This window comes from Dipteris shenzhenensis, chromosome 31 (assembly GCF_047967505.1).
Source record: "Dipteris shenzhenensis isolate YYH24624 ecotype China chromosome 31, Dip_SZ_1.0, whole genome shotgun sequence".
Taxonomy (NCBI): domain Eukaryota; kingdom Viridiplantae; phylum Streptophyta; class Polypodiopsida; order Gleicheniales; family Dipteridaceae; genus Dipteris; species Dipteris shenzhenensis.
Window position 1 is genome coordinate 24,426,681 of NC_141626.1, and position 24,334 is coordinate 24,451,014.

The 24,334-nt window shown below is 44.9% G+C and overlaps 1 protein-coding gene across 1 annotated transcript in view; it reads right to left on the reverse strand.

The window, feature by feature from the left end:
* Positions 1-8,205: 8,205 nt before the first annotated feature.
* EMB2738 (GTP-binding family protein) overlaps positions 8,206-24,334 on the reverse strand; it is a 149,412-nt gene continuing 133,283 nt past the window's right edge. Inside the window, exon 10 of the mRNA XM_087370197.1 lies at positions 8,206-8,667. Coding sequence (XP_087226323.1) covers positions 8,446-8,667 — 222 coding nt within the window. The 3' untranslated portion in view covers positions 8,206-8,445. The remainder of the gene's footprint in view (positions 8,668-24,334) is intronic.

The following is a 24,334-nucleotide window of genomic DNA, read 5'->3' on the forward strand; positions in this document are numbered from 1 at the left end:
TGTATGTTGCCAAGAATTTTATTTTTAGTAAAAAAATATTGCTACTGTAGGTTCAAACAAAGTTCCTGACAAGCATCGCTCGAACTCTAGGCTCACTCAACGCAGTGGCTCGATGTTTCGACTTACTTGAAGCAAGGTAGTCTACAATATCAAGCATCTATACAAATAGTCCCTAACTATAAAACAAAGTAGATAACTATCCTAGCAGCAATAACACCACCATCTAAACTTCAATAAGGCACGAAAAGAGAAGCAAGCAACAAAGTAGCCTATTGTGAACAAGCAAAAGCATGCGATTCCTACATCATGTTTGACTAAATTGTGACACAAAACCAAAAGCTAAGTAACATAGCTACCACCATAAAAGGAAATCTACCATGACCAAAGCTATAGTAACATCTATAAAAAATGCTAGTGACATAAGATTGACCAAAACAAAAAGTGCCCAACCAAGCAACAAAGAAACATAAGCACAACCCATAGAGCCATCCTCAACAAAACTTACAATGATGACTACAACACGGCAAGAAGCAATATTACGGACGCATCCAATAAGCTACAACTATAAACAAGAAAGCACAAAGCACAACACAAAAGTGAAGCTATAGTAGCTACAACCTTTTTCATTCAGCTCGCATTCTACCACCACCCTTGCAACCTCTCCCTCCCACAACAACTTTCTTCTCCATAAACACAACATGCTAAGCATAGGTTTTTCATCTGCGTGTGACACAATACTACCATGTCACAATTGTGCTCCACTAGCACAATACTTCATAGACACACACTTTGCATGTGCCCTTGAATTGCCACATCATCCTTTTGGAACCCCTTTTGATCAAAGGTTGGCATAAAACTCAAAATTCCATAACTTTTCATCCAAGAGAAACTTTCAGGTGGTTCAATAAGGAAAAACAATCACTTTCTTGAGCTATATGTGCTTGTCACATCACACACGAGTTTCGACACTTTGCACCCTATTGTTTTGAACTCCTACATCAGATCCATTTCCTCCACATGTTAGTGTTTTAAAGCCTCTTCACCATTGTATCTAACCCAAACACTTTAAAAGATACATGTTATTTTCAGCACTCTGCACCCTATTGTTTTGAACTCCTAGATCATATCCATTTCGTTCTCTCGTTAGTGTTTTAAAACCTCTTCATCAATGCATTTGACCCAAACACTTTAAAAAGAATTAAGAAAATAAATGATTTGCTACTTTTTATTGCTATAGTGAATATTAAAATAGATTAGCATATCAACAAATCCAAGTAAGCCCTTGCCCGAAATCGCCCGATTAGTTCCTATCAGTATCAATCCTTTCTCCCACATGAAGTTTAATACTCATCATACATCATAAAACTGAGGACCTATAGGATACCAAACTTCATGACAAACAAATTTTATCATAGTACCAATATAAAGATTGCAAATTGTTCATCTTGCACTAAAAATGCCTTCATAATAAAGCCTTACTAGCTATTTTTCAAGCATGTTGTATACATTTTCAGCCGTGAAAATCCTTTTGGGCTATCCTAGCATCTTTTTCCACAGGGATTCTTGTAACAATTTTGGATTGGTTTGCAATTTCTATCTTGACCAGCAGTTTGTAGTTTATAGAGGGAGTGTTTTCATTAGTTTCTAGTTTACAAAGAGCATTTTCACAAGTATTTTGAGTACCCTCGCATAGTGTCTACATCTAGCAACCTCAACCTTAAGGCATCTTCTAAAATAGACGATTCCATCTATGGTACTTGGACATATTGTATGCAGATCATGTTGAGGATGGTGTAAAATTGCACCATCTACATAGGGCATAGCGGCAAATCCTAACCCTAACCCTAAGGGCTTGACATCTGTATCTTCATGTTATGTTCAATACAACTTAGTGTACATGTAGCTATATCGTGTGCACTCCTCTCTCTCTCCCTCTCACACTTCCTCTATCATGGTATCAAAGCACCAGGTTCTCCCACTCCCTTCATGAGTGTCAAGCCCTCCTTGCAATGGACATTTCTATTAGAGAGAGTGGAAGACCTTGTTCCGTCAAGTCATGCAAGCCCTTGATCCCTTAAGGCAATAAGCCCTCCATTTGAGGCATCTTCTTCATCATCTTCCAGTGTTTTGAGTTCTCTTATGAGATCCATTTCGAAGTTCTTGAGTGAGATTTCTCTTCTCTAAGGCTCTTTTGTAAAGCTCATTATTAGGAGTTCTTTGTGAGAGGTTCGGGTTCTCTTCTGCATCTACAATGAGAGAAGACTCTACATCTATAGCAAGCTATAGGCGCGACACAAACAACGCTTCAGCACTCTCGACAAGTTCTATGAGCTCCATCTCCACAATGGACTCCCATCAATGCTAGCTTCCGACAAGCACATAGCTTCAGCGCTTCCAAAGCCAGCCCATACGACAAGCAGTGTCAACAGGGCTAAATATCTTCCAACGCCCATGTCAAGGCGGCTCCCTTACAATAGCACTTCAACTCATCACTCCAATGCAGTCAGCCTTATAGCTACACCACTACGTGACTTGAAGCTCAGCAAGGCTCCCACAGTGGGTGCTATTTCAGAGGCTTTGGCACAAATCCTTCTTCCACTCAGAGGCTGCTACTCGAGAGCCTCCACTGTGACTCGCTATCACCAAAGCACTCAGGCCACGAAGGGCTTCCTTCTACAATGCAACTCGACTCTACAACGGCCCAGCTCCACACAGCTCTCATGCTAGACAAGGAGCTCCACCCGGCAACGCCCACACAGCCACAATGACAGCAAGCCTCCATTCAACGAAGCCAGCAACTACTCGCTCGCCTCCCCAACAGAGACTATAGCATAGCGGCTACTCTGACGGCTCCACAACGAATCAATCCACCCAATCAAAGCCGTGTTAAAGCGGGCAACGACACGAACACCAAACTCCTTGAGCAAGGGCGACCTCACTACAGCCTCCACAAACGATGCACAACAATGAATATCCACCAATGACGAAGGAGACAATCATCAACGAAATCTTGGTGAGATTCTCTCAAAATCTCCAAGATTCTAGATTTGCGACTTGTGGCAGATAAGTTGGCCAGCTGGTCAATTCCCACGTCAACAAGTCGATCCCAGTACCACATCATCGGTTGATCCCCATATCCACATCAACTGCCACATAGGCTGACTCGCCATACCTATCACGTCATCAACCAATCACCTGCCACATCAACAATAGGGCCTTACTGCCATGTCAAAACATGAAGGTGCCATTGCCATGTCATCGCCCTTTGCCACATTGGCAACCACCTCAGCGATGGCCACCTCATATCATCATGACAACTCAGCTATCACATCAACAACCAACCCAGCTACCATGTCATCACTAATGTCATCATCCATGTCACCATGACCACTACCACATCAGCTGCCCAATCAGCATTGTCACGTGGCAGAGTGCTAACGAAGCACACTTACCCCTTCATAGCCACACTTGGCTGCTTTCATGAGGCACAATGCTCTCTAGACATAGTCTCCCTATAGGCACAGTCCTTCATCAACATGTGACCCACAGTGCCACATCACCACAATGAGACCTCATCATTTTAACCTTCTCTTGTGATCAAAATCCAGCTATCCTTTCCGAGGACCGTATCTTTTGATCCAGAAGAAATTTCGCAACACTCTAAAAAGCAAATTGCTCGCCAACTCGCGCTTTATGTGCTGAGCACCTTAGATCTTCCATCTTTAACATTTACACAACCCAGAATCATCAAATCATCATCATCGAAATGACCTCCTCATCCTTTGCAGCATACCCAACACTTAAAATGAATCAAGATAAAATTCATTTGCTACATTTGACGCTTCGATGCGTAGTCTAGCTGTAGACTAGCACTGCCTTAGAGGAGATCCAACTCCACCAAGCCAAGTCAACCATTGCCACATTACCTAATTAGTTCCCACCAACGTCATTCCCATTGGTTCATTCACACATCTGACACTAGTTTAGGACTCTTGGCATCCAAGCAAGTCATCACTCAGTGTGACAGTTGGTAGTGATTTTCCTCTTGGATTTAGGATTGTTGCACATCTTGCACACACATGCCACCCATGTAAAGTCACGCATTGTTGACTATTTTTGGCATTGGTTCCCGCACATACACATCAGCCTTGTATAGCCTTTTGGCTACGCTTGACACTCAGTTGTCATCACTCAATTACAGGCTTGATCCTTTGCACACAGTAGTTCTCACATGACTCGGTATTGACCTTAAAGCATAAGCCCTACAGTAGCAACTCTCACACACTGTTTTCGCCGATACACAGGTAAGCCTCTTTCACAGAGCACCAGACCACCTCCAGCATGGAGCTCTTCACATCACGTAGTTGATGATACACCAATCATGACTCCAAACGAGATCCGTGAGTGGAAAGAGAACCTTCTTCAACCATTTCTTATCATAGGTCATGTACCAGTTTATGATGACTCGAGCCTCATTGGCCTTAAGAGATCAGATGCAGATGCTTCATATGTTAAGCATGAATCCAAGAACCAAGTTTTTGACACTCAAAAAAAAATTAATCAAAATCTTTAGACCGCAATGAATCTAGTTATGCCTATTTACTTAGAGTCAAGGATTAAAAAAATTAGCCACCGGAGAGAACTATGAAGTCAATAGACATAGCCCAAGTCATCCTTAATGGCCTTCGTGAAGGAGATAAAATCTAGTTCAAAGTATTTCCATACAAAAGTAAGTTCCATCATTTGAAGTTTTGTAAAGTTCAATCACATGAAGGATATAATCAATTTACTTAGTGAGAAATCCAAGACACAAGCCATTTGATCAAGGAAATGTCAAGCAAATGAGAAAGTATGTATAGCCTCATAGAGAGATAGAAGATCATTATCTTAAAGAACTAAAAATTATCATCAAGATCCAAGTCAACCTTAGAATACGAATCATGGCAATCAAAATAGAGATAACTCTTCAAATAGAGAAAATTTTCAAGGAAGAGGCAATTCATCTAACAACATGTCAAACATACACTTATCATCTACTATCATAAGCTTGGACATTATGAGAGAGGCTCCTACAAAAGAAGCAATATGACCAAGGAGGTTAACCCAACAACAATAAGGAAATTTTTGTGGAAGATGAAATCAACATCGTGAACAAAGTCGTAGTGATTATGCTAATCAATCTGACACAAGTATTTTGTCATTGAGAGCATGCAAACTAATAGTATGAATGAAATTTGGGCATTTGCAAACTGACCGTGATTCCATAGCCAAAGTACAATTATCATATTAACAATGCAATAGATGCAAATCAGGATACATGGTACATTGGTAGTGGTGCATCATCTCATATGATAGGTCACCAAGAATGGTTACAGAGATCAAATCATGAGAAGGATCTAAGAATGTTATCTACACTGTGGATAAGACACTCAATCCTATTCAAGAAGGTCTAGTCGCTATGGATAACTTCACTGGAAAGAACGATTTGTCACTTGTGTACTCTGCTATTGCTAAACTCAACAAGAATATCTTGTCAATTGGACAAATGGCGGAACATAATTATCAATTATACTAAACAAGAGTCTTATCAATTGGACAAATCACAAAACATAATCATTAAGCCATCTTTGATAAGATGGTTGTTACAATATGAGATAAATCCAAAGGAGGTCAGCTCATTGGAAAAGCAACTAAAGAAGAGTGTTTATTCATAATGCTAGCATGAGTATTGAGTACCACCTATTCCATCTTTTGCAGTATGACACGAGATATGGACATGTACCTAGATGAATCCAGGAACATTCACAAACTCATCCTCTAAAAACAATACATAGTGTAGTTTCAATCTCATGATAGTCACTATAAGATTGAAAACCATGAACTCCATCACGCATAGTAAGGACTGGCTACTATGACATCCCCACTAACGTCATCAGCACCCAACAGTGGGTGTAGAGCATAGTATAAAAATATGCTCACACATATAAATCCACACACCCACACATATTTGAGCATCCATTTATACAAAGTCTTCGTACTGAGTTTCTATCGGCACTCCAGAGATGAAGGGCAAACTCAACCATGACGAAGGCTAGCACTAAAGGAGAAGGCTAATCAAAAAGTAGTCCAAATCTCTTCATTCAAGCTACAACTGCTTGTGAAGTCTAAACGATTTCATTTAAGTCTCTCCCAAATGAGCATCTAAATCTAATTGATAGGGCAATGCACCATTTAAGATAGAAAGAATTATCGCAATACCAACAGGTCGCAACTTGGACAAAAACATTACAAGGTGAAATTAGCATGTCTACTAATACGGCAAAAATATGGACATGTCAATTTTAAATATTAAATACAATTGAGAAATCAAAATATTTTAATCATCATTCTAAAACTACATTTCTTGAAAAAGCTTGTGACGTATGCTATTTCAACAAACACTCGAAAGCACTTTTAGGGCAAGAGAGACTCTTGAATTGATTCATCCACATGTTTGAGGTTACTCAAAAATCCAAAGCATAAATGGTTCAATAAACTACCTAACTTTCTACACTAGATATTGTTGGATTTGTTCCTAAAAAAGAAAGCTAAAGTTCCAACTAAGGTTCAAGACTTCAAAGTCATGGTAGAGAATCAAACAGGGCAAAAGATCAAAGTCCTCAACTCTCGGAGGTAAACATCTCTCTTCTGCATTATGAACTATCTGCAAGGATTTGAAATCAGTTCACATGTGCAGAGGCTCTTCAACAAACTAGCATAGCTGAAACGAAGACTAGGACTTTAGCAAGCAATGCTAGAGCAATGGTCACTGAGAAGCATCTTTCATATAGGTATCAGGCATAAGCAATTAACACCAACATTTACTTAAGCAGCTCCTAAATCTTATCGATTCAAGATAGAGATGCACTGTAAAGAAACGTCTTCCAAAATACATATTGGATAAAAGTAATCAACAATGTCGATTTCTTACTTACTCTCGATGGAACCCATTCAACATATGACACCTTATGACGCTTTTATTGGATACAGGCCATAGACTGAACATCTCTGCATTTTTTAACGCATAGCATACGCTTCTTGGGTTTATATCCATACATAAGCACAAATGGACTGAAGACAATAATCATATGCTTAGTACTTTAATAGGTAAATTCCATCATTGGTATGTACTTCTCCATATCATGCTCGAAGCAGATCTTCCAAGACCTAATTCAATCAAATACCTAAGAGAAAACCACACCAGCACATCTAGAGAAAGTTGACGAGTATCGCCAACACCTCCCCCAAAAGAGCAACAACCCAGATAGTCTACACAAGAACAAAGACCACCATTCAGGTTGACATATGCTCTTCCGAGTTCAAAGCACCAATTATGTCCTCATGATTACCACTATGACAACAGAAGAGACTATATACTTTTGAGGATGCAATTGACGAATAAGTGGGTTGACAAAATAAAGCACAATCCAGGTGGGAGCATTAAAAGCTTGTTGCAAAACGTTTTGCACAACAGTACGTACTGGATTTTGCTAAGATTCATACATCAGTAGCCAAGATGGACGCCAGCTCTGATACAAGATTCATGTTAGATGGTTCTTTTAGTATATCTTTAGGAGGATTCCTACCTTTGAATCAATCCAAACTGTTAATATTCCTTCTTATCTCAATTACTTGAAATGGCATTTATCAAATAGAAACTAACCTATATGTGAGCAGAAGTATTGCGCTGATTGCCTTGGTTTCAAATTTTATTTTTGCAAGAATCGGTTGACTATGTGACCTTGCAAAATCAATCTCAATTTAGGAAGGGAACGGCCAACTCAATGGGAGAGCACCAAAAACGAATGCACGTAGTTGCCATTATAGCAACTGGTGCACAGCCAAATGTTAGATCAAATTAGTAAGAATCCTAGCAGCCACACTCGACCAACAAAAATGGCTTTAAACGTACAGTAGAACTACCGACTGAGAGAGCGGAAATGTTTTCTGGGAGAGCATCTTTTCTTTGTAATAGCTGATAGGTTCTTTTGAAACAAGTTATAAGAATGTACAATTCAGGCTCAACTAGCACACACGCGGCCCACAAGCATTGTAGAACACAATTTGGACTGCAAGTCTGTAAACCTAGATAGGTAGCAAAGTTTCCATATGACAAGATATCATGAAAGGAAAGCCTCCAATTCGCCCTCCATAAGGTACCAACAGCACAGCAGTTTCTTATCACATTTGATATCATGATAGGAAGCTCCAAACCCACTCAATCACCAGCAGGAAAAAACAAATAAGGAAAGAATGACATAATAGAGGTAGCTTTTTCTTATTATACATGGGCATTCACAGGAGTCTGACATTAAACTCCGTGTGTTTCTGCAAGGTTCCTCACAGCTAGACAACGAGGCACTAGCTATTTTGATTTTACAAATTCTGGTAACATATACTTTGACATCACCTGGCAGACATAGCAGGTGCTTCAAGTGGTGCTTCCTGTTCCACCTTTGGTACCTTATCCTGGTCTGGTTTTTTCTTGCTACGCCAAAGTAAGCGTATGGGCGTGCCATGATAACCTACATTGGCACGAAGTTGCTTCTCCATGTAACGATGGTAGATTTCTGTAAACAGCTTCGCTTCATTGACAAAAAATACAAACGTGGGAGGACGGACTGCTGCCTGCATTGTAAACCAGACATTAGCATGTCAAATCTGAATTAATTCTCAAACCAATTAAAATATAGAATATTGCACATAAAAATTATATCTTATAAATAATTAGCAAAAACAACTATATTCAGGGATTTAAACCTAATCTAAGCCACCTCAATTTTTTCTACAAGGCTTTTGGAACACTTGCAAGAAATAAGGACCATAATTTTTAAGACGTGAGCAATTGCATGCATTGTTTCTCCATTCAAGTCTTTTGGTCTCTCCGAGACAGAAATTGAAAGAATGGATCCCAGTACTTCTAGAAGTAATGAAAATTCTTTCACAAAAAGAGGTCCAAGAAAGTGCCAGTAGTGAAGCATATTGCTACTCCTGAAATAGCAGAACCAAACTCAACTAGACAGGGATACCAGCTGCCATAGATGACAAGGATGCAACAAGCTCAGGTGAGCCCAACTTTCTTACACCCAAGTATAAAACAAGTAGAGACTGTCAACCTTGTTCCATTTTGTGCATAGATTTGCACCCAGTGATCCCAGAAGCACAAAGGCAAAAAGTCACCACATGCATCACATCGCACAAACTTAGTTTGCAATTTTTTTGTAAAAAAGAATCAATTTAGATAAGTTGCTGACATGGCAGACGTACAGGTGATGTTGGTGCTGCCATACATGCTGATGTGGCACCTCTACAGCAGCTGATAATATGGACTGGTCGGCAGTCCATGTGGCTGGTTGGCTGATGTTGCTGCACGAGTGGCAATCGGTCCACAATGAATTTTCCCACATGGTTTCAAAGTTAAGATTAGTTTGAAGAGGACATCCACGAGAAACATGTGGGGTCGCGGCTATACCTCAGCAGATCTACCCCACCAGTTTCGAGCCTAAGGGGTTGATTTCAACACAAGGAGGGGTAATTGAAGTCTACGGCATACTAACAGCAAGGAGAACTTCCTGTCCAGAGGGAAAATCTGCAGACAAGTGAGCCATTGTATGATGCCTCAAGCTTCACTCAGCTCAGCCTCTCTATTTGCTCCCTCTCCATTCACTTAACCTCTCCAGTCGCTCAACCTCTCTATCAGCTCCCTCTCCACTTTCTCAGCTTCTCCATCCGCCCACTCTCAACCTGTCCAATCAGCCTTTCCAATCTTGAATCTCGAGCTAGATTTGACAGCTCTATTTGTGCCAGCCCTCTTTGACCATGCCAACTTGTTGGGCCCTCCACGGACCACACCATCTTCACATGCCAGGTACAAAGCGGCTAGTAGCAAAGAATAAACGTGCAAGTACTGCCTTGAAGACTCCAATTGCACCTCTACATGTTCCGACATGTATCTTGGCTTGGTGGAAAAGGGATTGGACCTTGCCCCAATGCTCGCATGATATTGCAGATAAACTGCAGTCAATCCTTATTCCTTTTCGATGGTACTGCTTGCATTGGGAGTTCTTTTCCCTCTCCATTGCTTGCGTTTGTTGGCCCTCGTGCCACTGGGGTTTGCCTTTGTAGGTACAAGCAAGCATTCAGTAGGGTTTATGCTGGTTGAGCCAAGCTTTGGCTAGTTTTGAGAGAATTCTGATATTGCAGCATATATCCTAGGACGATATATTTCTGGTATATTTGATGGGCATCCTCCAGCCTAGTATAGGCTTTGGTAGTGATATATGTTACCTGAGCCGGGTGTTCACAGCACATGAACTTTGTTGAGATTTATTCGCCTCTTTTCATTTGCTCAAATGGCATAACAAAATCCGAATGATGTCTTTCAGCTGCTTGCCCAGGAGAATCAGTTGGATGCCACCAACTATCCTCTTTGGAGTTTTTTGATTCGCAATCTCTTGGTTGCCAAGGGCATCTGGGGTTATGTTACAAGTGATGAGGCATGTCCCGGTCCTATAGCGCCAGGTACTCCTCCACAGGAAAGGGAAGTCATGGTGGTGGTGCAGGTCATGGGTAATAATGACAACAAGTTGTTGGGCAAGCACCTGCGGGTATTACTCCTGAGCAAAGGAGGTGGGATACACGTAATTCTCAAACCTTGTCTTTGATTTCACTGAATATCAAGAGGTTTATTGCCCCTCATATCAGCACCCATCAAACTGTTAAAGATGCCTTGGATATTATGAAAGATATCTACTAAGCTCGTAATGAGGCGAGAGTCTCATATTTGCATAGAGAACTTGATAGCGTGCACATGGATGAGGGTGACTCAACGCAGGAACATGTCACCAAGATTCAAGGTTCGCGAGAGTAACTCTTGAACATTTATGAGATCATTCCAGACTCACAGCTTGTTACCATTGTTTTGAACTCCTTACCGAGTCTTATCTTTCTTTTCATACATCTCTCAATCTTTCAATGCGAGGGAATCAGAATCGCCTCACTTTTTAAGAGTTGGTACCACTCTTGTTGCAAGAGGAGCACACGCGAAAGAATATGGCTTCACGTTCTCGTAGTGGGCAACATTTCTGGAAAAGGATAACGGAAAATGAAAGTTCAGCCAAGTCATGCCTCTAGCAGTGGTTCTTGACATGCACATGCAAGTGGGAAAGATAAAAAGGATGCCTCAAAGCCTTTCAAGAAAAGCACGTGCTATTACTGCAAAAAGCCTAGTCATCACACCAGCGAATACCCGAAGCGGCTTGCAAAAGAGAATAAGAAATGGACCCTGGGCTTGAGCTGCCCATTCATAATGCCAGTGAACCTTTTGATACCTCTATTTACAGCCAGGCTGTGGAATGCCTTATTTATTTATGCAACACATGTCCTAATATTCAATATGCAGTGTCCAAGTTGAGCAGATTTATGCACAACCCAAAGATTTCACATTAGTAGGCTGTCGAGTGTGTGTTTCGATATTTGCAATGCTCCCAGTCTCCTGCTTTACTCTTTCCTAGGGGGATGACTTTCACTTACATGCTTACACTGATTCACATTGGGCTGGTGATATTGATACTCGGCAATCCACTAGTGGTAACGGTTTCTTTCTTGGACAATCATGCATTCCTTGGTTAAGCAAGAAACAATCTCCAGTGGCTAGCTCTTCATGTGAGGCTGAGTACATGACAGCGTTCACGACCATAGTCGTGTGTATTTGGCAAAGGTGTTTGCTAGGTGATCTTCATGCATCATTAGAGGAGCCTACTCCAATTCTCACTGACAGCCAGAGTGCCATTGCAATGGCACGGTATCTGTTTTTATGCTCATGTGAAACACATTGAAATTCATTATCATTATGCCATGCCAAGGAGCCGCTACATGCACTTCTACCCAACACAATAGGGAGGTTTCCATTTTTCGAGTTAAAACCCCCCAGCGACAAGGGAACAAAAGGTGGGAGGGGTCAAAATATATAGGCTCGAGTCATTTTTAGGAATCACATAATTCAAAATTTTTTCACACATGCAGGTGGTTTGAGAGATTGGGATTCCACATGGACAAATTACCTGCCTGGTGAACAAAAAACAAAATCTGAACTGGCTGCTGCTCCTCCCCGCTCCCCTGCTGCACCCCCTCCCTCAGCCCGTCCCTCCCTCTCTCCCCTCAGCCTGTCCCTCGCCCCCTCCTTGCTGCTCCGCCCCCTCCCCCTGCTGCTGCTCCGCCCCCTCCCTCTGCCTGTCCCTCGTCCCCTCCCTGCTGTTCCGCCCCCTCCCCCTGCCTTTCCGCCCCCTCCCCCTGTTCCGCCCCCTCTCCCTGCTTGCCCCTCGCCTCCCCCCTGCTGTTCCGCCCCCTCCCTGCCTGCTCCCCCGCCCCCTCTCTGCCCTTCAGCCCTCTCCCTACCTCTCAGCCTGCTCCCCTGCCCCCCCGCCCCCTCCCTGCTTCTCCGCCCCCTCCCCCCCCCCCCTCTCCTCCCCTTCCCTTCTCTCCCCGCTCCCTCTCCTCCCCCTCCCAGCCTGCCTCGCCCCCTCCCTGTCCCTCCCTCTTCTTCCTCTCCCTCTCCCTCTCCTTCTTCTCCTCTCCCTCTCAGCCCTCCCCTCCAGCGCCCCCTCCCTCCCTCTCAGCTTGCCCCTTTCCCCTCTCAGCCCCTCTCCTCCATCCCTCCCCTTCCCCCCTGCTTCCTCCTTGCCTCCTTTCCCCTTCTTCTGCCCCCTTTTCTCCCGCAGCTTTTTTGGAATGGAAGGAGCCTTTAATTTGTTAGAGTCGGCCTCCTCACCCCGATTGGCGATGGATACTCCGTCAGCCAATCCTACTCCACCTCCACCGGCCGTGAAAACTATCACTTTTTCTAAAGACGAGTTGCAGCAGCTCAAGAAGGATGTAGAGATTGAATGCTCTACCACGTTGCTAGCACGCATCTTCGGGTCTCACCCCTCCAGATCCCAAGCCAGAGATTGGATGCTTGCGGCTCTCCCCCCAGACCTCACTCCACGATTGTTAGATGTCCGTCTTCTGGGACGAGGTTTTTTCCAGGTTGTTTTTGACACTCCAGAGGCTGCGAGCACTGTGCTCAAGGCTGAGTTTTTACACCTGGGACACAGGAAGATCTTCTTTGAAGCATTTCATATTGGTTTCGACCCAGTAGAGGCAGATAAGAAAATCTTCTCGCTCTTCATCAGGTTCCCCGGGCTTCCCCAGGTTTACCATCGACTTCTTTCTGTTATTGGGGAGCATTTTGGCGCAGTTGCTGAGATCCCACCCCTCCCTGGGTTGCCATTGACTGCAGCAGGGGCAACCAAGGCTGATGGGGTTCCTAGAGTTAGGGTCCTTTGCAAGGATCCTAACCTCAAGATGGATCACGTTATGATCCAGCGCCCGGATGGTTCCTTTTTGAAGGGGAAGGAAAGAGGGAGAAGAACAACGGGGAGAGAGAGAGAGAGAGGAGTGACACTCAAGATGCGGGTGTGAAGTGATGAGCCACACCACAAACTCTTAAGTTTTATTAGGATTAGGTTTTTACCCTATGACTATCTTAAGACAGTCATAGGTGTCATATCTTTAATAAAGGGGTGGCAATGTGCCTTTACCCCAACAACCTCCCACCTAAAGGCCAATGTGCCTAAAGGGGAGAAAAGAATAAAAATTACAGCAATATACAGTTACTGTATACAAGACCATAAAATAAGAATGGTCTCATCCTAATCCCATGATGTGGCGGCAATGTGCAAACCGCTCTGTAGGCAAGCTCTTAGTGAGCAAATCTGCAGGATTATCATCAGTATGCACTTTCACAAGCTCAAGTCGCTTGTCTTCCAGTACCTCCCTGATGAAATGATATTTCACATCTATGTGCTTGGTCTTTTGATGAAAGACCGGATTCTTTGCCAACATGATAGCACTCTGACTATCACAATGCAAAACTGGCATATCTCCTGTAATGCCCAAATCTCCCACCAGCCGAGTAAGCCATATTGCTTCCTTGCAAGCTTAGCCTTATCATCATCTGATCTGGGGCTGTCCTTACTGCTGAGTTTTAAATGTGGAGGCAACGGGGTACTAATAGACTTCCCCCCCTCCATTTTAAACCTCTGCAGTACTTTGTCAATGTACTCCTTCTGTGACAGAAACAAAAGTCCCTTGGACCTGTCACGAGTAATCCGCATGCCAAGAATATGGTTTGCATCACCCAAGTCTTTCATGTCAAAAGACTTATGCAGTTGTTTCTTCAAAGTACTAATCTCATGCTGAGATTTACTGGCAATTAGCATGTCATCCACATATAGAATGAGTAGCATCAAACTGCCATCCTTTGCCCGTTTGGTGTACAAGCAATGATCGGTCTCACACCTATGATACCCTTGGGACTGCATGAAGGCATCAAACTTCTTGTACCATTCTCTTGGCGCCTGTTCTCTTGGCGCCTGCTTGAGTCCATACAAGCTCCTCTTGAGCTTACACACAAGCTGCTCTTTCCCTTTAACAGCATATCCCTCTGGCTGACTCATATAGATCTCATCATGGAGATCTCCGTGAAGAAAAGCAGTCTTCACATCCATCTGACATAAATCCATGTCCTCATGAGCAACAAGAGCTAACACTGCTCTCAAAGTAGTCATCTTGACTACAGGGGAAAAGATCTCATCAAAGTCAATGCCCTTCTCCTGCTTAAATCCCTTGGCAACCAATCTGGCCTTATACCTCGGTAAAGCATTTGAATCCACTTTGACTTTGTAAACCCACTTGCATGGCAAAACCTTTCTGCCTGCAGGTAGCTGCACCAAGTCCCATGTATCATTTTGAAGTAGGGAGTCCCACTTCCTTTTCTCTGTTCTTCCCATAGCTTCCTTGAAGCTGGAAGGCTCACCACAATCTGTCAGCATGATAAAATCAGCCACATTATTGGCTCCTGGAACAAACCTGGCAGGAGGCCGTTGTACACGGGTGCTCCTCCTAACAAAATGTTCCGGATTAGGCTGCTGTCCAGCCTGTTCGTCATGCATGACGGGTGGCTGTACCACCATATCTGGCTGTTCTACAGCCCCATCTGCTGGCATATCCAGTGGTGCATCATTGGCAAAATTATCTGGCTGATTTTCAGCCTGTATACCCTCTTGAACAGGGTTATCTGCAGCAGCCTTCTGCAGCAGATAAATGGGCATTCTTTGCTGTCCAACATCATCATAAATAACCCTCCTGTATTCCACAGGTTGCACGGGTTCCTTGTGTACACTATCCTCTTTAAAGATGACATCATTGCTGCATATAATCTTCCGTTTAACGGGATCCCATAACCTGTACCCCATTTCACCTTCGTCACCATAACCCATGAAGATGCATCTGAAAGACTTTGGCTCCAGTTTGGTGCGCAGTTCTTTGCGTATATAAGCAAAGCACTCGCAGCCAAACACACGTAAGTGCTTATATGAAGGTGGCTTTCCAGACCACACCTCCTCTGGCACTTTCAACTCCAAAGCCTTGTTTGGCGACCTGTTAATAATGTGAACTGCTGTTTGCACGGCTTCTGCCCAAAAGCCATGGGGTAATGCAGCATAAGACAACATACATCGAACCTTCTCCTGAATAGTTCGATTCATCCGCTCACTTACACCATTTTGAGATGCATTATGAGGGGCTGTGAGTTCCTGTTTAATGCCCTTAGCTTCACAAAACTGTACAAAAGCATGTGACACATACTCACCCCCATTATCGGATCTGAGGCATTTCAGCCTACGACCTGTCCGATTCTCAACCTGAGCGACAAACTTCTTGAAAGCATCTAAGGCATCGCTCTTATGCTTCAAGAAATAGACCCACACTTTGCGTGTGGCATCATCAATAAAAGTAATGAAATACTTTGCACCCCCTAGTGATAACTGTGGCATCTCACACAAATCAGTGTGCACTAGATCAAGCGGTGCTCTATTCTGGGGAGTTCTCCTCTTATGAGGAGTCACAGAATGCTTGCCAAATATGCAATGATCACAAGTAGGCAAATCTGAAAAAGAAAGAGACGGCAGATAACCCAAACGTGACAGTTCTTGCATTCCTTTAACAGACATGTGTCCCAACCGGCTATGCCACAATGAAACCTTTGGCAGCTCGGTTATGGCAACAACATGATTACCCACACTGGAAACATAAAGAGGGTACAAGGTATCACCCTTATAACCCTCAGCCACTACAACCTGGCCATCAGTAATCACCCATTTGGAATCCCCAAATGTGGTGTGGTAACCACTGTCATCCAACAAGCCAGTGCTAATCAGATTTTTCTTAATTTGCGGCACACCATCAAGCATAAATATGCGTCCATCAGGGAATACTATCTGTATACTGGAAATCCCTGCAATCTGACATGCATAGTTGTTCCCAAGATGAACAACTCCATGAGTACCTGTGTAGGAAGTAAACCACTCCCTATGAGGAGTAACATGAAAAGAAGCACCTGAATCCAAGAGCCAGGTGTGCATGTCATGGCCATCAATAACCAAAGTATGTGCAATTACAGCAGAAGAGCATAAAACATCATGTCTGTCACTGTCACTATCCTCTGCTGCAACATTCACTGCATCCAAGTCATCTGCCTTGGCCTTGCCTTTGCCTTTGCTTCCACTGCCTGCATCCTTTGTTTCAGCCTTCTTGGCTTTCTGATCCCATATGAACTTGAAGCACTTAGACTTCACATGTCCCTTCTTGCCACAATAAAAGCATTCAATGTCCTTTTTGCCACGGGACTGACTGCGGGATTTGGACTTACTAGCAGATGTCCCCTTCTGCTGAGTCCTGCTATGCATAAGGATAAAATGGGAATGGTATGTGAAAATCTTTTTTTCTTATTTGATTTTACGCTCTTTGATGGAAATTATCATAGTTTTTTTGTTGTTCTTAGGGAGCTTAGCCTCTTAGCATCCTTAACCCTAAACTTGATGATGCATGGAAATATGAAGTACAAATTCTACTATTATTTATGTAGAAGTCACTTGCCATGCTTTAGGATGAATAGCATTTAGTAGCTTCTTATGTGAAATTCAATTATGATACACATTGTTTAAGAAGATACTGCTCATCTCCTCCATAAGGAGAGAGCTCTCCACATCAGCATACATAAGAATGACATTTGAATTTGACAGGGTGGTCTTGAAAGTGTCCCAACTCTCAGGGAGGGTACACAACAAGAAGGTAGCCTTGAACTCCTCATCAAGATTCAAACCCTGTGCAATCAGCTGTGTAAAGATGGCATTGAACTCACTCAAGTGTGAGGTCATAGTTGTACTTTCCTTCATGCGAAGATCAACCAGCTTCTTCAACCAATAAACCTTACTGGCTGAACTCTTTTGGGCATACAACTCTGCTAGCCTCTGCCATAGGCCATAAGAGGTCTTTTCAGCCTGAACATTGAACACAAGAGTATCAGAAATAGTAAGCATGATAGCTGCCCTTGCAGACAAATCAAGCTCTTCCCATTCATCATCTGCCATGTCAGATGGCTTGACACCCTTCACCCTTATGGGCTTAGAAATCTTCTTTAGCAGAAGTACATTCAAACATTGTTCTGCCCATAATGCATAATTGTGTGCTCCTTCCAATTTCTTTATGTTCAGAATTGAAGAATCACTTCCCCCTGATGCCATATCACATAAGGAAAGTTCCTGACTCCCTGTAAGTCAAAAAAAAATGACTGAATAAAGTTCTGATTTCTCAGCAAAAAACCTGCTCTATCAAGAGCCAGAAGCACTCACAATAGTGCTGTTTTTTACTGTCAAAAGAATCTGCAGCAAAACAGTAAATTTCCCTCCAGTCACTATACCTTCTGACACACTGTACCGTGCTCAAATAGGCATAAAACAATAACTTCAGAATGCTGCAGCTGTTCCACAAGCGCTTTAACAGTGCATCATCAGCTGACAAAGCACAAAACACTACTGTAAACACTGCTGTCCTGATCACTTCTCCCACCTCAGATGAGGTATTGCACTGATTTAATATGCATAAACCACTTGGCATACACTGTTTTGTTCACTGAAAAAAAAAAGGCTCCAAACACTTCAGCCTGTCACAAACCTGCAACAGAAAATGGGATAAATCCCAAGCAATCACCCTTCTGCCAAGGGGATAAAAGGCATCTGAAGATCTCTGACAGTAACCCAAGTGCTCTCAAGCAAAATCTGGGCAAAAGCCCCTTGATTTGACACCTGTACCAAGTGAAAAACACCTCAAAACTGAGGTAGCATACCAAAAAAAAAATAGCGCTCTCCTGGCACTTTCACCTGACAATGCAATGCATAAACAGCCCTGTGTACACAATAACAACACAGATCCCAACGTACAGACACTGAAGAGAGAATCTTTTGAGCACTGTCAACGATGGACAGTTAGGGACCGAGTAAACTCGATGCGCCCTGGCCAAGCGTGGCTCAACTGAGATTTTCCAAGGTGTCGTACACAAAATGTGACCTGCAAGAAATGTCACTGAATACACTGCGGAAACAAGACCAATGTGGGCTCCCTGGCTCCTCACTGCCTCAAGGCATACACTGCATAGACTTCCAGGCAAAAGCCCTTTGAAAATGTCACCCAAAAGCTGAGATTTGCACTCAGCAAAAGCATAAAAGTCCTCTGCAAAATCAAGGCATTACCTTCCCGAAACAAGATAACTGTGCAATCAACCACACACTGTGGTACTATTCACCTCAAGCACGAGGGACACGAAGGTACTTGCTGTACTTTCAAAACACAGTTTTGAGAACTGAAAATGATCCTGAATGAAGAGCAGAGTGCTCTCTCTCCTTTTCTTTTTCCCCCAAAGGAAAAACTGATGTACCTGCTGTACTTTTGTACCTTTGTACTGGCAGCACTGTACCTGCTGTACCTGTGTACTTGTGCAGGGTACGAGAAAGAAAAAAAAAATTTCGAAAAAAAAAAACCTTCCTTGACGCAGATCCTTGACGAAGAAGTTCCTGACGCTGCTCCCAATCGAAAAAGCACCTCCCTGTCGCAGTCCGTACGGCGGTCCGTACGGTACGGTCGACAGTACGGTGTCCGTACGGCTGTACGGACGGCCGTACGTCCGTACACAACTATACGGCGCGAATCGGCTCGATGCCCAGCTGCTGCCCGCGCGCTGCCTGCACCCACACGTGCCTGCGCTGCTGCCTGCGCTGCCCCTCGTCGCCCCGCGTTGCTGTCCCGCGCTGCAGCCCTATCTGCTTGCGCTATGCCAAGGGCACAAGTCCCGAGGGGGGTAGAGGATATGGTAGGCAGGGGTAGAGGGGGAAGAGAGGCTGGCTCTGATACCAGTTGAAGGGGAAGGAAAGAGGGAGAAGAACAACGGGGAGAGAGAGAGAGAGAGAGAGAGAGAGGAGTGACACTCAAGATGCGGGTGTGAAGTGATGAGCCACACCACAAACTCTTAAGTTTTATTAGGATTAGGTTTTTACCCTATGACTCTCTTAAGACAGTCATAGGTGTCATATCTTTAATAAAGGGGTGGCAATGTGCCTTTACCCCAACACTTTTTTCGCCAGAGAGTAGAGATTTCAGGCAGGCAGGACCAGTGCAAGATTTGCAGGACCTCTGGACACTTTGCCAGGGATTGCCCCAGGAAGAAGAAAAGGCCCAAGAAGCCCTCTGGTACAGCTACCGCCCCAGGGCATCGACAGGGGGGACAGGGGGGTGGTTTAGACCCAGCACTTGCTCCTCGACCTCGACAGAGGGGTGGTACAGGTCCAGCTCCTGCTCCTCGACCTTCGCATGGCGGTCCTCCTCAGTTAGGTGGTGGTACAGGTCCAGCACCTACCCCTCGGCCTCGACAGGGGGGTGGTACAGGTCCTTCACCTGCTCCTCGACCCCCACCTCCCTCAGGTACACGCGACGCTCTACAGTGGGTTCCAGTACGTGTGCAGGTCCCTCCTTCAGTTCACGAGGGTACCTTAGTGGACTCTGCTTCACCTCGAGCTGTCCCTCCTGTCTCACCATGCACAGTCCGAGACGCTGAAGCTTCGACCTCCTCCCCAGTTGCAGATTCTTCCTTAGATCCAGCAGTGCCAGATGCTCTTCTTGAGGCAGGAGAGATCTCCGCGGCTGGGCAGACACAGCATAGAGAGCATTCCTCACTTCCTCCCTTGGATAGGGGGAAGGGGATAGCTTACACTATTGATCCTCTTCCCTCACAAGGGATCCTTCGCACTCCGGTGTCTGGCTTGCTCCACAGGAACTCGTTTTCAGCCTTGGCAGAGAGTTCAGATTTCCCAGAGAAGGAGTTTGTGCCCGCTACTTTTGGGGAGCCACTGGTTGGGTTTCCTATTGACAGGGCTTCTTCTTCAGGTGCCAGGATTCTTTCCCCTGTTGATTTTCCACCACTTGATTCCATCCCTCCCCCCTCGAGCAGGAGGTCTTCCCCTGTTGAGAGGTTTGTTTCCGCCACTAGGTCGGGTAAGGTGTTCCACTCTACATCCTCCCGTCGATGAGGATTATCAGTTGGAACATACAGGGCCTAGGTGGCGTCCCACATCGCCGCCGTAGACAGCTGATCCGGGATCAGCTTCATCTAGGTGTTACTGGGGGTTCCATTGATATATTATTTATTCAAGAGCACAAGCTGGATTCTAGAGATTGTACCAAGTCATGCAAGTTGCTTTCCGGCCATACTTTTTGGTCGCCTGCCTTGGGCACCACGGGGGGCACTTCTATTTCAGTTTCGCAGTCGGTTCTCCCCTTAGTTGTTGGGCACAGAGTCATTATCCCCTGTAGAGCTTAGTGGATTATTCTTTTGATTGGAGGGCGTAAGGTTGGCTTCCTTAACCTATATGCCTCCAACATTAGAGGGGAACGTGTCCTTATGTGGAAGACTTTGCTCTCCTGGGCCCCCATTGTGGATTCATGGGTGATTGGAGGTGACTTTAACATGGTCGAGTTACCGTCAGACAAAAAAGGGGGTAGAGAAGGCGGACTTCACTCTTTGGAGAGAGCAGCTTGGGATGCCTTCCTTTTCCATTTCTGTGGCAAAGATACTTGGTGTGATGATGCCTTTCTTATTCAGCCACAGTCCCTCCTGTTCTCTTGGTCGAACAGGAGGCAACAGATGCCTATTCATGCACGAATTGACAGATTCTATGTAGATGACTGAGCACTAGACAGAGGTGGATCGGTATGCATTGCTGCGGGGGTTTCCACTTCAGACCACTTCCCTGTTGTGCTGGCTATCTCAAAGCCTCACTTGAGAGGCCGGTCTACCAGCATCAGGATTCCAGATGCCTTTTACACAGAGGAGGACCTTACAGAGGCAGCCCTGCAGATATGGTTTGCTCATGTCCAGGGTGGGCAGCCACATCCATCACATGTAGCCGCTGCCCTTTCTGGTATTAGCGACTTCTACTGCTCAGTTGCTTGTACCAGGAGACGAGATATTCTCAGACGTGAGATTGGGGTTCGCCAGCAGTTGGCAGCTTTGCAGAGGGAAGAGCAGAAACGGCCTTCAGATGCTTGGATTCAGGAGTGCCTTGCTGCAGCAAGGGCTCATCTGCAGCTATTGCTTGATCAGAGAGCAGAGTATGTCTTTCATGCACAGGAGTCCTTCTGGATTCAGATGGGTGGTAGAGTCAATAAACACTTTTTCTCTACTCTTGGCCCTAGACATAGTAGAGAGAGTGTATCCCAGCTTATTGACTCACATGGGGTTTTACAGACAGAGCCTGATGACGTCTTACGCATAGCTTCAGATTTCTATGCCACCCTCCTTACTGCTGATCCTGAGACACACGATAGAGAGGATGCTAGACAGGCTATTTGGCAGAGTATCCCTGTGTTGGTGAATCCGGATATGCATGTTCTACTCAACGCACCTTTCACCAACATAGAGTTCAGGACTGCACTTTCAGCCCTTCACAAGGACAAGTGCCCAGGTTCAGATGGCCTCACCCCGTCTTTTTTCATTGCATTTTGGGATATGATTGGAGACTATATTACTTCAGCCATGCAGGCCATTTGGGACTCTGGCGAGATGCATGGGTCGCTTACAGAGGGTCTCATCCACCTTATCCCAAAAGGAGGTAGCAGAAATTTAGTGTCCCAGTGGAGGCCTATCACACTTCTGGGGACTTGTTACAAGATTCTGGCCAAGGCTACCAGCCTCCGATTGCAGCCACTTCTCCCTGATCTTATTCATGACACTCAGACGGGATTTGTGCATGGCAGAAGTATCTTTGATAACTTTTTTTCTTTCTATGAAGCTTCAGAGTGGGCCATGCAGAGTGGCCAGAATCTTGCCATTCTACTATTGGATTTTGAAAAAGCTTATGACAGAGTAGATTGGGGTTTTTTGGAGGGCACCCTTCTACGCTTTGGATTCACTGATGTTTGGATCAGAGGTGTTTCCTCTTTGTACAGATCAGACCATAGCCAGGTACTTATTGGTGGGGTAAGGGGTGAGAGATTTCAGATTTCGAGATCAGTCCGTCAGGGATGCCCCCTTGCTCCTTTCCTTTTTTTGTTCGTGGCCGAAGCTATGAGTATCTATGTTAGATCTCAAGCTGACATCTTTGGGCTGAGACTTCCCATCAGAAGAGAAGAGGAGCTACTTGAAAGTGAGTTGGCTGATGACACAGCAATTTATTTGGATGCCTCTCCACAAACGCTCACTTCTTTCAGGACAGCATTGGATTTATTTTGCTTGGCGATAGGGGCGCAGATAAATTGGCATAAATCCAATGGCTTTTGGATCAGTGATGAGGACACTCCAGTTTGGGGGCTTGACATAGGGTTCACTTGGGTTCAGAGGGGTGTGCCTATCAGGTATTTGGGCTGCCAGGTCGGCTTGGGTATTTCTACCACGCAGCAGTTTGCTCCCGTGTTGGAGAGCATCAGAAGGAAGCTTCTCTTTTGGAGCTCAGCCAAGCTGGATCTTGCCTCTAGAGTTGTGGTGGTCAACCAGGTCCTCTTGGCCACAGCCTGGTTTGTATGTTCATGTTGGTGCCGTTCTAGGGACTATATCATTCAGCTCAGAAGACCAATCAGGAACTTTCTCTGGAGTGGGCTTGATGGCACAACAAATGCCTTAGCCAGGGTGGCTTGGGAGACCCTCATCCTCCCTACACAGGATGGGGGTCTCAATATTATTGATCCAGATTTACAGTGCAGAGCTTTACTTTGCAAGATGGTGGTGCGAGGACTTATGCCAGGACAGGAACCGGTGAAGACTTTCTTATCAGCAGCATACAAAGGTGCACACCTTCCTCAGGAGGAGACTGGATGAGCAGTGTTAGATGGATCTTCACCACAGCACCTCAGGTCACCTTCGTCCCCTCTCATGGTTGCCATTCTGAAAGCTTGGGCCAGTTTCAGAAGCACTCTTCGGAGGATTCCTCCCTCCTCCCGGGAAGAGATTGATAGGCAACCCATCATGTGGAACGACAGTATTTTAGATGATCTTGACAGGCCACTGGGTGCCTCACTCTACATGCAGTGGGCCAGGTGGGAGAGGGGACCTGCTGCTTCTTTGGGATCTTGGAAAGCTTTCCGTAGGCTTCCAGAGGAAACCAAATCAAGGTTGACAGGACATCTCAGAGGGAGTGCAGGGAGGATCTTGCAGATTGAGGCAGCCCTTCCAGAGGTTTGGATAGACACAGATGATATGCCACTCACTTCCTCCACTTGGGCAGGTACTTTCTCGAGAGGCGGGGTTCCGCTTCAGGTCTTAGCTTTCCGAGATGAACAGGAGGATGCTTTGGTTTTTAGTGTCCAGGATGGTGGCAGATTGCTCAGGTCCACAGAGGACATCTTGCTTGAGTCTGCTTTTCAGCCTATCAGGGTTGTAGGTCTTTTGATGCAGGGATCAGATTCAGAGTGGTTCTTAGACCCTAACCCCCGGCTACTCTCCACCGGGTCTTGGAGGCTCTGGCTCTATGGGGGAGTTCCCATCAGGTATTTACAGTGGGACCCCAGAGAGTGGGAGTGGATTGACGCAGGGCATCGAGAGAGGAGCATCCCCTTCTTTCGTTACACGGTCAGTAATGCCAGGAGATTTCAGCTCAGTAGTAGAGGTTGGAGACCCTCCAGAGTTCCTCATTGGGAGACTTTTGGTATTACTGCGGATCAGCAGAGGTACTTCTGGAGGAGGCTCTGAAAATCCCACAGGAATAGAAAGATCACTATCTTCTTCTGGCTTTCTATCCATGGAGGGATTGCAGTGAACCTTTGGAGATCCAGATTCGGAGCCGACCCTACTTGCCCTCGTTGCCTTTCTGCTTCGGAGTCTATTCAACATTGCTTATGGGATTGCAGACAGGCGAGATTGATTTGGATGGGG